At 43.1% G+C, this 13,020-nt stretch overlaps 1 protein-coding gene across 3 annotated transcripts in view; it reads left to right on the forward strand.

Annotated features, from left to right (window-relative positions):
• PGAP3 (Per1-like protein PGAP3) overlaps positions 1-13,020 on the forward strand; it is a 94,052-nt gene that overhangs the window by 51,335 nt on the left and 29,697 nt on the right. The window contains exon 1 of one of the 3 annotated variants that reach the window (XM_045765171.2): positions 11,957-12,795. The exons of the other annotated variants lie outside the window; for them this stretch is intronic. Within the exon in view, the coding sequence (XP_045621127.1) occupies positions 12,793-12,795 (3 nt within the window). The 5' untranslated portion in view covers positions 11,957-12,792. Of the gene's footprint in view, positions 1-11,956; positions 12,796-13,020 lie in introns of those variants that run through there. 3 annotated transcript variants of the gene reach the window in all.

Consider the following 13,020-nt stretch of genomic DNA (forward strand, 5'->3'; position numbering starts at 1 on the left):
CCTACGGTACCTGCCCCCATGCCAGCTGGCCTACGGTACCTGCCCCCATGCCAGCTGGCCTACGGTACCTGCCCCCATGCCAGCTGGCCTACGGTACCTGCCCCCATGCCAGCTGGCCTACGGTACCTGCCCCCATGCCAGCTGGTCTACGGTACCTGCCTCATGCCAGCTGGCCTACGGTACCTGCCCCCATGCCAGCTGGCCTACGGTACCTGCCCCGTGCCAGCTGGCGTCTAACACTCACGCCATCTGCAAGACACACACAAATACTACTCTTAAGTAAACAATGGTTCCTTGCAGAGAAAATTAAATTATGAGAAAGCGCTGAACTAGTATTACTATATAGCTCATGGATAGGATACGAGGACAGGATAGGTGGTGGGATAGCGTGAAGGAGCGATGTCCAACCACTTGGGCCATCGGGGATCGAACGCCGACCTGCTAGAAGCAAAGCCGTCGCTTGCACCAATCCAGACTGTAAAATCAAGCCTTCAGTAACCAAACCCGCATTATATACTCTCTAGCTGTTAAACTGTAAATTTCTAACCCATATTCCCCAAACCGTAGCATAAAGAGGGTATGGCATATGGCACGCTGGCAAACTGTACAACATTGTTTAGAAACCTAAATCAGGACTCGTGAGTGTACTCTACACAACACTGGTGGGACCAGTACTGGAATAGTCAACACCGGCATGCAAGTCGCACCTTGTCAAACTTTAAATACAAAATGAACAAGATTTTCAACAACTTTGGTGCCAGCCCACCAAACACACCGAAACTGCGACGTTGGTACAACGTTCGAACAAGTTTTGACACCTCCTAACCAGTTATAACAACCAATATAGCAAGTTGTAACAACGTTCTAATACGTCATAAACACGTTAAGCCAAGATGTAACAACTTTATTACAAGTTGTAACAAGCTGAAAATAGAGACAATTTCGGTTTGTGTTTCCAGGGCTAGGACTCACTGGGTTAATACATGAGAATAAGGTAATGGAACTAGATCTCCCAAACCTCGAGGACAGAAGGAACAGAGGGAATATGATCACAACATTAGAGATACTGAGGGGAATATACAAGGTGGACAAGGATACCTTCTTTAAATTGAGAGAAAGTAGGACAAGTGGACAGAAGTCGAAGCCGGAAACGCAAATGAATCAAAGAAATGTAAGGAAATACCTATATCCTGTTGAGGTGATCAACACGTGGCATGCACTTTAAGAAGTTGTGGAAGCCACCTCCATCGTCGTTTTTAAAGCTAGATTGAACAACATAATGCTAGTTAAATTATAGTGCAACAAGTACAACAAGACTGATAGGAATAACTAGACCTCACTCCCCTATTGATACTGGTAATTAAGTATTAACAGGTAAGTCAACCGCCTTTCACCACCCACGAGCACCACAACAGTGTGAGGCCATGTGTACTCAGACTGAAGAGAGGTAAGGGGGAGTTTTCACGGAAAATGATAGTGAGATGTGTGAGGAACTCAACAAGAGATTTCAGGAGGTCGTTACAGCAGAAGCGGCATGGAAACCAATGTTACGAGATGAAAGGCCGGAAGAAACAATGGATGACATTGTTGTCATTGTAGAAGAGGGATGTAAACACTTGGAGGAACTACATGTGACAAAATCAATCGCGGCAGAACCTAATCTCATCATAGCTGCTGGATGAATCTGCAGAAAAACTTTGTAATATATTATCTAAATTTTTTAATAAAATGCTTGAGGAAGGAAATCTCCCAGAAGTTTGGAAAAAGACAAATGTAATCCAATATTTTAAAAATAGGAAAGAAAAGAGGTACTAAGTAACAGACCAGAGGCATTAACAAGTATATTCTATGTAAACCTGCCCGAAACGCTGCGCGTACTAGTGGCTTTACAAGATTGTAATTACCATATTATGTATCCTCACATTCCCAATGTACCTTCTTGTATATGCATAAATAAATAAATAAATAAGTAAAGTGGTGGAGGAAGTAATGAGCTTGAGAATGATGGCCCAGGTGGAGAGGATTACACGTGACGAAAGGTCAACATGGCTCTAGAATGGTAAAGTCGTTCCTGACAAACTTAATTGTTTTATTTTTGAGTTACTGAAATAAGACATAAAAAGATTGTATTTTCCTACATTATCAAAAATCATTTGACACTGTTCCCCCCCCCCCCCCCCCATGTAAGACTGGTGTACAAGATGGAGAGCCAGGCTGGGATAACTGGGACAACACTAGACTGGGTAAGGCAGTTCCTGAAGAACAGACAGCAAAGAGTCACAGTCAGATGATTGATTGATAAAGATTAAGTCACCCAAGAGGTGGCACGGGCATGAATAGCCCGTAAGTGGTGGCCCTTTTGAGCCATTACCAGTATCAAGAGCTGATACTGGAGATCTGTGGAGGCGCGACTGCACCCTGCGTGACGGGAGATGTCTCCCGTGAACAGTCAGAGATGAGGTTTCAAGCTGGAGGAATACAACAAGTGGCGTCCCTCAAGGAGCGGTCCTGGAACCATTGCTGTTCAATGTTTGCAGATTAAACGAAGCTGGTGAGGGATATAAAAATAGAGGAGGAATGCAGGAAGTTACAGTAGGACCTTCACAATCTACAGGAGTGGCTAGACAAATGGTTGCTGGAATTTAAGCCTAACAAGTGTAAGATGATGAGGATGGGAAAGAGAGAGAGAGAGAGAGAGAGAGAGGAGACCAGGAGGCATATGCACCGTAATGGGACGGTAACTATTGAAATCGAAAAGAAAAAAATTTGGGAGTGGATATAATTCCAACACTAACACCAGAGGCAAACATGAACAGGATAACATCGGCGCCATATGGGACGCTGACAAATATAAGAACATCATTTAGAAACGTAAATCAGGACTTCTTCCAGACACAACATTTATTAGACCAATACTGGAATATGCGGCACCGGGATACAATCTGCAATTTTGAAGCATAGAACCAAATTGAAAAAATACAAAGGCTGGCAAGTAGACTGATGCCAGAGGTATGAGGGTTAAGCTATGAAGGTAGGCTAATAAAACTACATCTCACAATCCTAGAGGATAGAAGGGAGAGAGGGGGATATGATCACAATATATAAGATACTGAGGGAAATAGATAAGGTGGAGAAGGATAGCCTCTTCAAATTGAAAGAAGTAGGGCAAGAGGAAACAAGTGGAAGCTGGAAATAGAAATGAGAATAAGGAACATTAGGAAATACTTGTACCCAGTACGGATAATCAACAAGGGGAAATGCTGTGAAAGAAGTAGTTGTGGACGCCACCTCCATCTACAATATTCAAGTAAGATTAGACAAAGAATTTGAGTGTCGGAATAGTTAAATTGTAATGGAAAAAGGTATAACAGGCTAGTAGGCACGGTATGAAGAACTATACCTCATTCCTACGTGAACACTGTTAGGTAAGTACAACACCACCACACTGCCACACACCCACACCACCACCCACACTACGACACACACCCACCCACACCACCACCACCCACACCACCACACCACCACACCACCACCCACACCACCACCCACACCACCACCCACACTACCACACACCCACACCACCACCCACACCACCACCCACACCCCCACACACCACCACACCACCACACCCATACCACCCACACCACTCAGCTGTCCCATCACTGCTACAGCATTTATGCAAAGTTGTTCGGACGTTGCATCAACGTAACTGAGAATAATATTGTAACTACGTATTGTATGTACTCGACTAACAACTCTCCCCAGTCTAGGCACTCCAGAACCATAGTCTGGCACCGTGTCGTTCCGGTGTTTGACTCCAAACAGCTGTCATGGATGGCCGAGTTTGGCTCTGCCAACTGACTGCCCGGCTTTGTCAGTAATGAGTTTTTCTCCCCCGACACTGATCGATGAGGCTTTTACAGCTTCCCCGTGTGTGATACATGGAGTATGGGAGTCTGGCTGGGACACGCATGGCGGTTAACTCATATACCAACATTGCTTTGGGTAATCAACAAAATGTTAAAACGTACATTTTTGCAAACAAAAACATACACACACACACACAGGTCCGGGCAGACAGTGCTCGGGGGGTCGTAGTTAAAAGGGTCAGGTTCGATTCCCTGTCGAGGCAGAAATATATGGGCAGAGTTTCTTTCACTTGATGTCAGTGTTCACCTAGCAGTAAACAGGTACCTCGGAGTTAGACAACTACCATGGGCTGCATCCTGAGGATGTGTGTGTGTGTGTGTATGTGTGTGTGTGTGTGTGTATGCGTGTTAGAGATAAATATATGCAGCAGATATGATAGAGCAAAATAGGTTGGGAGTGAGTACATTAGAGAACCAAGCATTTACAGTTAGAAAGGTGTGAGCCAAGAGTTAACATCTCGACCCTGCAGACACAAATAGTAAACACACACACACACACACACACACACACACACACACACACACACACACACACACACACACACACACACACACACACACACACACAAAGCCAAGACCGAACCAAAGCTACTCCACAGTCACATCAGAAGGAAAACAACAGTGAAAGAACAGGTATTGAAACTTAGAACAGGCGAGGACAGGTATACAGAGAATGACAGAGAGGTGTGTGAGGAACTCAACAAGAGGTTCCAGGAGGTCTTCACAATAGAACAGGGTGAGGTCACTGTGCTAGGAGAAAGGGAGGTAAACCAGGCGGCCTTGGAGGAGTTCGAAATTACGAGAGAGGAGGTCAAGAGACACCTGCTGGATCTGGATGTTAGAAAGGCGGTTGGTCCAGATGGGATCTCACCATGGGTACTGAAAGAGTGTGCAGAGGCACTTTGCTTGCCACTCTCCATAGTGTATAGTAAATCACTAGAGACGGGAGACCTACCAGAAATATGGAAGACGGCGAATGTGGTCCCAATATACAAAAAGGGCGACAGACAAGAGGCACTGAACTACAGGCCAGTGTCCTTGACTTGTATACCATGCAAGGTGATGGAGAAGATCGTGAGAAAAAACCTGGTAACACATCTGGAGAGAAGGGACTTCGTGACAAATCGCCAACATGGATTCAGGGAGGGTAAATCTTGCCTTACAGGCTTGATAGAATTCTACGATCAGGTGACACAGATTAAGCAAGAAAGAGAGGGCTGGGCGGACTGCATTTTCTTGGATTGTCGGAAAGCCTTTGACACAGTACCGCATAAGAGGCTGGTACATAAGCTGGAGAGACAGGCAGGTGTAGCTGGTAAGGTGCTCCAGTGGATAAGGGAGTATCTAAGCAATAGGAAGCAGAGAGTTACGGTGAGGGGTGAGACCTCCGATTGGCGTGAAGTCACCAGTGGAGTCCCACAGGGCTCTGTACTCGGTCCTATCTTGTTTCTGATATATGTAAATGATCTCCCGGAGGGTATCGATTCATTTCTCTCAATGTTTGCGGACGATGCTAAAATTATGAGAAGGATTAAAACAGAAGAGGACTGTTTGAGGCTTCAAGAAGACCTAGACAAGCTGAAGGAATGGTCGAACAAATGGTTGTTAGAGTTTAACCCAACCAAATGTAATGTAATGAAGATAGGTGTAGGGAGCAGGAGGCCAGATACAAGGTATCATCTGGGAGAGGAAATTCTTCAGGAGTCAGAGAAGGAAAAAGACTTGGGGGTTGATATCACGCCAGACCTGTCTCCTGCAGCACATATCAAGCGGATAACATCAGCGGCATATGCCAGGCTGGCCAACATACGAACGGCATTCAGAAACTTGTGTAAAGAATCATTCAGAACTTTGTATACCACATATGTCAGGCCAATCCTGGAGTATGCAGCCCCAGCATGGAGTCCATATCTAGTCAAGGATAAGACTAAACTGGAAAAGGTTCAAAGGTTTGCCACCAGACTAGTACCCGAGCTGAGAGGTATGAGCTACGAGGAGAGACTACGGGAATTAAACCTCACTTCGCTGGAAGACAGAAGAGTTAGGGGGGACATGATCACCACATTCAAGATTCTGAAGGGGATTGATAGGGTAGATAAAGACAGTCTATTTAACACAAGGGGAACACGCACAAGGGGACACAGGTGGAAACTGAGTGCCCAAATGAGCCACAGAGATATTAGAAAGAACTTTTTTAGTGTCAGAGTGGTTGACAAATGGAATGCATTAGGGGGTGATGTGGTGGAGGCTGACTCCATACACAGTTTCAAGTGTAGATATGATAGAGCCCGATAGGCTCAGGAATCTGTACACCTGTTGATTGACGGTTGAGAGGCGGGACCAAAGAGCCAGAGCTCAACCCCCGCAAACACAACTAGGTGAGTACAACTAGGTGAGTACACACACACACACACACGCACACACACTCCATCTACTACAATAAATAAATATAGTTATTCAATTTTGCTGGACTCATCTCGTGTCGTGTATCACGTGGAGCAGCGTGGAGCAACAGACAGACGAGGACTAACAGCGTCCATAAAACAGACACCCATGCATCTTGAGCTTGTCTCCCAGACGTGCAAAACTTGCTGCTCCCAGCGGGCAAATGCTGACAGCCAGAACCATGCACACGCCTCCACTGCTCACCACTTCACTTTGCCACCCACACTTCTTTTTGCACCATTGCTGTCTGTCTGAACTAGCGGAATAATGGCTAGCTTGTGCAGTGTATTTTGTTGACTGAAATTTCGAAAAATATTCTTGTATTTGAACGTTGCAGGTCAATATATCCAGGAGAATGAATCTTTCCTTTGATTGGCCTGTCCACCGTCATGTTTCCAACTCTTGGATGAAGTGGAACGCCAGGCATGGAGTCCAATGTGTATGTACTTCCTCACTCATCATTACAGTGAAGCTTTCAAAAGCAGAGAGACATTGGTGTCCAAACTATCATGTACAATGATGCTCACTAAACCAAGCTCCAGCGACAACAAAATGATTATAGCAGGTTAAGCATCAGCTATAGGAGGGGCAAGAAAGTTAATTCTAGGAGCAAAATAAGTTGATTATGGCAACGCAATAAGGTCGACAGTCATTTGATTCCCTTTGCTTGTACCTTTCTCAAGAGCATCACTACGCCATCTATTTGTCAGTCCTGTCTTGCTCGTATCTGCACACGAGGGAAATAAGAGTCAGCTAACGAAATGAAATCTCTTGATCACCGGAGCCTGATCCTCTTCCCACGGTAAATGTCACGTAATAAATATTATTGTGGATGCTTTAAAACTAATCATTTATTGTACCAGACTTTAGAAGAAGGCGAAGAAGGGTGTATCTCTTAAGTTAACAAGCAGAAAGCGATGATCTTAACGCAGGCATCACGTGTACACACGAGACAACCCAAGTGTACAAACCCAAGGGGTAGAGTTGTGAAGTTAACGTTATATCTTCTCTTGATAATGATAATAATATGTATATGTTTAAATATTCTTCAGTTCTTATGTGCTTTTTGTATTTATATTTCTTACGTTTTCTGATTGTCTTGCGTTTATGTGTTAATTACAAAAATATGTACTTTATGTGGCATTATATATACTTCATCAAATTACTTCTACATGCTAGGGTCGCATCAGTATCATGTGTGCGTAAATCCTAAATGGTCCCCAAGTCAGTATCACTTGACTGAAGGTTCTTCAACCACTTGGGCTGGACGGTAGAGCGACGGTCTCGCTTCATACAAGTCGGCGTTCAATCTCCGACCGTCCAAGTGGTTGGGCACCATTCCTTTCCCCCCTCCTATCCCAAATCCCTATCCTGACCCCCTTCCCAGTGCTATATAATCGTAATGGGTTGGCGCTTTCTCCTGATTGTTCCCTTCTCCTTAACAGTAGGTCCCCCAAGCCTACACAGTGTCAGACCAGGCCAGAACCTGTACCAACCCAGATACGGGTTCGAATCCATAAGGGGTCAAGAGTTTACTGTTGTATATTGGTCTGAAGACCATTCAGGGTTTACACACACTCGATCCCTAGTTTTGAAAATCCGGGTCATAAAACCGCCTGATCGACTTAACTATTGTAGGAGGTAGATTTGATTTAAAAAGGAGGAATGTTAGGATTGTGTGTAATTTTTAGGATTAAGTATTGCCTAGGTTAGGTTCGTCCTATTAGGATTAGATGATCTTTTGTTATATCTTATATTTACTGTATGTCGTACATAGCGTCTATACTAAATAAATAAATAAATACTAATATAAATAAATTTATAGTCTCCGTGGTGTAGTGGTAAGACACTCGCCTGGCGTTCCGCGAGCGCTATGTCATGGGTTCGTATCCTGGCCGGGGAGGATTTACTGGGCGCAATTCCTTAACTGTAGCCTCTGTTTAACGCAACAGTAAAATGTGTACTTGGATGAAAAAACGATTCTTCGCGGCAGGGGATCGTATTCCAGGGACCATAGGATTAAGGACTTGCCCGAAACGCTACGCGTACTAGTGGCTCTACAAGAATGTAACAACTCTTGTATATATCTCAAAAAAAAAAAAAAATAAATAAATAAATATGTTTATTCAGGTAAGGTACATACATACAAGTGATGTTCCATTAATGGATTGATATATAGATAGAGCTAGTACATACAATGCCTAAAGCCACTATTACGCAATGCGTTTCGGGCAATACTGGCACGCAGGTTCGTATTTACAATAAACATGCGGTCAAAATGTGTATTTTCCTCCCGTTCTATATATAACAGAGATGGTGGCCCTCAGCAAGCACGGACAGAATTAGTTCTGCCACGCTGAATGAAGGACTTCGTCAACCACAGTTGTGGGGTGGCAACCTCGTGGACCACGGTGTTTACTTCGTGGACGAGACAGGCTGCGACTAACAGTAGCAACCGCTAAGACAGGCTGCGACTAACAGTAGCAACCGCTAAGACAGTCTGCGACTAACAGTAACAACCGCTAAGACAGGCTGCGACTAACAGTAACAACCGCTAAGACAGGCTGCGACTAACTGTAGCAACCACTAATACAGGCTGCGACTAACAGTAGCAACCGCTAAGACAGGCTGCGACTAACTGTAGCAACCGCTAAGACAGTCTGCGACTAACAGTAGCAACCGCTAAGACAGGCTGCGACTAACAGTAGCAACCACTAATACAGGCTGCGACTAACAGTAGCAACCGCTAAGACAGGCTGCGACTAACAGTAGCAAGCGCTAAGACAGGCTGCGACTAACAGTAACAACCACTAAGACCTGGCCTACATATCCACCCCCACCGACCACACACTTCAAATGTTGCAGTGATTGTTCTATGACTCTAGTACCTACAGCAGCTCCTCCGTCAGTCTGCCAGAATGACGCAGAGTCTGCGGATGCAGTACACTGACACAACACCCAATGACATCTTTGTGTATCAGCATTCTACAATGCCACAAATACCGCACCAACAACCCACTTCAAGACCTTCACAGACATAAAATACTTTTACCCAAATGTCTATAACTACTTCAGTCCTGTCACTCTTGCTAACCTTCATCAAGCCAGTCTAGGACCTTCACTCACTATTGAACAGAAAGCAAAATGCACAGCCCTTGAGCGCACTGTTGGCAGCACAGTTAGTGAATCCCTGAAAGTCACATCATCACCCATACGTGACATTAACAACAATTTAACACATCATTAACATAACACAACATTAACAACAATTTATCACATCACTGATGGAGATCTACGGTCAACAAGGCACCAAGGTATTTAAGAAAATATGTTCCTTACCTTCAGAAATCAGCAAATAGGGCATAAAAATCTTTAAGATAAATAGTCCATAATACTTTAATAGCCCAGTAGAATTTCAAAATCTAGCTCAATGTTTTAAGTATAACAAATACAAACACGGCACAGAAACACGTATGAGTGACGCTTGCTCTAAGTGTTCCCAAAATGGCACTTCTGGACTAGCTGCAGCAGCACAATACTTAAATGCACGAATTGTAAAGACACCCACACTCTGCAGTACATAACACCTTCCCAGCTAGAGAACAAGTACTTAATAATCTACGCAACAAACAGTCTCAACCCCAACCTCACAACTTCAACACCACAGCTGCCCGACAACCCAATCATCCCCAGTACACTCAACAAATCAACGTGTTATAACTTAGATGCCGTCAGACGATTTAACGATTCTTCGCGGCAGGGGATCATATTCCAGGGACCATAGGATTAAGGACGTGCCCGAAACGCTACGCGTACTAGTGGCTGTACAAGAATGTAACAACTCTTGTATATATCTCAAAAAAAAAAAAAAAAAAAAAAAACAGCTCGACAGACACTACCATCAACACAACACCCATCGTGTTCACCGTCAGTCACCAACACTTCAACAACCAGCTCACAACCCACATCAGGTTGTGGGTTGACACACTTTCGCAAGGGTCACAGCGTGCATAAAAAAACACTCATCTAACGCACGGTAATAGACGAGTCTTTACTACTATACTCCCGAAAATTCCAAGCTCAGACTCCGCCTATCAATCAATCTTCCATAGTCACCCCGTACATCAGACCGGCTCTCCAGCCCCAACAGAAAACGCATAGTATACTATCACAGTTAACCCCAAACTATAGCAAACTCAGCTAGCGTCTTGCCCAACCCACCCACCCTGTCACCTTTGAGATATATACAAGAGTTGTTACATTCTTGTACAGCCACTAGTACGCGTAGCGTTTCGGGCAGGTCCCTGGAATACGATCCCCGCCGCGAAGAATCGTTGTTACAACCAAGTACACATTTTACTGTTGAGTTAAACAGGGGCTACAGTTAAGGATTTGCGCCCAGTAAATCCTCCCTGTCAGGATACGAACCCCTGACAAAGCGCTCGCAGAACGCCAGGCGAGTGTCTTACCACTACACCACGGAGCTATAACATGTTCCCACCCCAGGTACCAGTTACCCCCCTTGTGGTACTACTCCTCAACAAGAACAACTACTTATTTGATTGTGGTTGTATTTGTTGAGGTTTAAATGGTCATTTTGCCGGAAACGATGTGCGTATTAGTGGCTTTAGGCAAAGTACATACATAGGCTTTAGGTATAGTACATAGTACATTTAGGCAACACATACTTGTATATGTACCAGGTCCATCTAGGAATCCAACATTTTGTTTGTAACTCATTTTGAATGTATGTACTTTTACTTGAATAAACATTATTATTATTATTATTATTATTATTATTATTATTATTATTATTATTATTATTATTATTATTTATTTATTATTATTATTATTATTATTATTATTATTATTATTATTATTATTATTATTATTATTATTATTATTATTATTATTTCTTAAAATGGTCTCAAACCAGTTAGATACTGTGTTCCTCGCCTTGCCCTAGTTACTCTGTATTATTTACTATTTTATCCATATATTAGCTATGGTATCTGTGCCTGGGGATCCACTACTAATAATTACACGCAGATGGAATTACTATACATATTGATATTAATCATCAAACATCATTAATCATTAATCATCATCAAATATCAATCATCATTGATATTAATCATGCCCGAAACGCTTTGCGTAATAGTGGCTTTAGGCATTGTATGTACTAGCTCTACCTATAAGTCAAACAATCCTTGTAAATATTTATTGTATGTATGTACCTTACCTAAATAAAATTGTATTGTATTGTATTGTATCAATGTGGAATTACTGGTGTCAATATCACTATGCCTCAGATCTACAAGATTTTATTGAAGTTCTTGGTGTACTGATGCTCTCAGACTACTTATAATTGACAATCCAAGGTCATACTCAATTTCTCCTTTAAAGGCAGATTCTTTAGCTAACCCATCAGCTCTATCATGCATTCGGAGGCCAACATGAGATGGAGACTACATGAAATGGACTCTGTTACCATCATTAATAATTTAGTTCTATTTGTGTCCAGCTTCAGACACGAGCATGTTACAGTTATGTCTTAAAGAGTTGAGAGCAATCAAGGATTGCTTTGCATATAAAAAATTTACGATTATTTACAAATTTACGTGAAATAAGCATTGTTCTGAGAGAGAGTTGCTCCGTCGATCGATCTGTCCGGAGTCGGAGCTCGGCTATTATAAAAGTACACGTATCTTCGCTTTAAATTTAAATATGCCCATGGTAAGGTATTTAGAACGAAGCTTATATATCTGTCTTTCTTGTGACATATAAAACTCTTACGTTTATTAAGGAATCTGCGTGAAATAGGCATGGTTCTGAGATGAATGCTGCGGTTTTCGAGTTTGACGAGCGATGAAAACTGCCACTTTTATACAACTACAAATATCTTCGGTTTTACTTAAAATATTTGTCTGGTAGAGATTTTACATATAGATCGCGTTTCTGTCTTTCTTCTGACTAATAAATAATTTTGGTTTAATCAGTTATCAAGATGTTTTCAACAATATTCTTTCAGCGTTCGTCTTTTCCAACTTGGGCGACCCTTTTGGAAGCGCGATACTTGGGTTAACCCATCCTATAGTTGGGTCTGTTTCCAACTGGGGTTCGAATAACCATAACAAACCCTGGCAAAAAGACTGCTGGTCACCTGAAACATCTCCCGTCACTTGGAATACCTCCCGTCACTTGGCTACGCCTCCTTCCATCACCTGAACACTCCTCCCGTTATCTGGACACTCCTGTCACTTAGATACACCCGTCACACATCACCTCAACACACCCATCAGCTGAACACACCTCCCATCACCTAAACACTCCTCCCATCACTTGGATACACCCATCACCTGGGCACTCCTCCCGTCACCTGAACACTCCTCCGGTCACCTGGACACCTCCCATCATCATGGTATAATTGCTTTCACGTATTCTGATAACTGTAGTGTGTTAGGTGTCTTGGGATTACTAATTACTTAGGTTTTCATATTGGTCATAATGGAAAATTCAAGTTTTTCAATAATCTTGAATACAACATGTACACTGTAATTAACTAAGTGTAATTATCTAAGTGAAGTTACAGGATGAGAGCTACGCTCGTGGTGTCCCGTCTTCCTAGCACTCTTTGTCATATAAC

Source organism: Procambarus clarkii, chromosome 69 (assembly GCF_040958095.1).
Source record: "Procambarus clarkii isolate CNS0578487 chromosome 69, FALCON_Pclarkii_2.0, whole genome shotgun sequence".
Taxonomy (NCBI): Eukaryota; Metazoa; Arthropoda; class Malacostraca; order Decapoda; family Cambaridae; genus Procambarus; species Procambarus clarkii.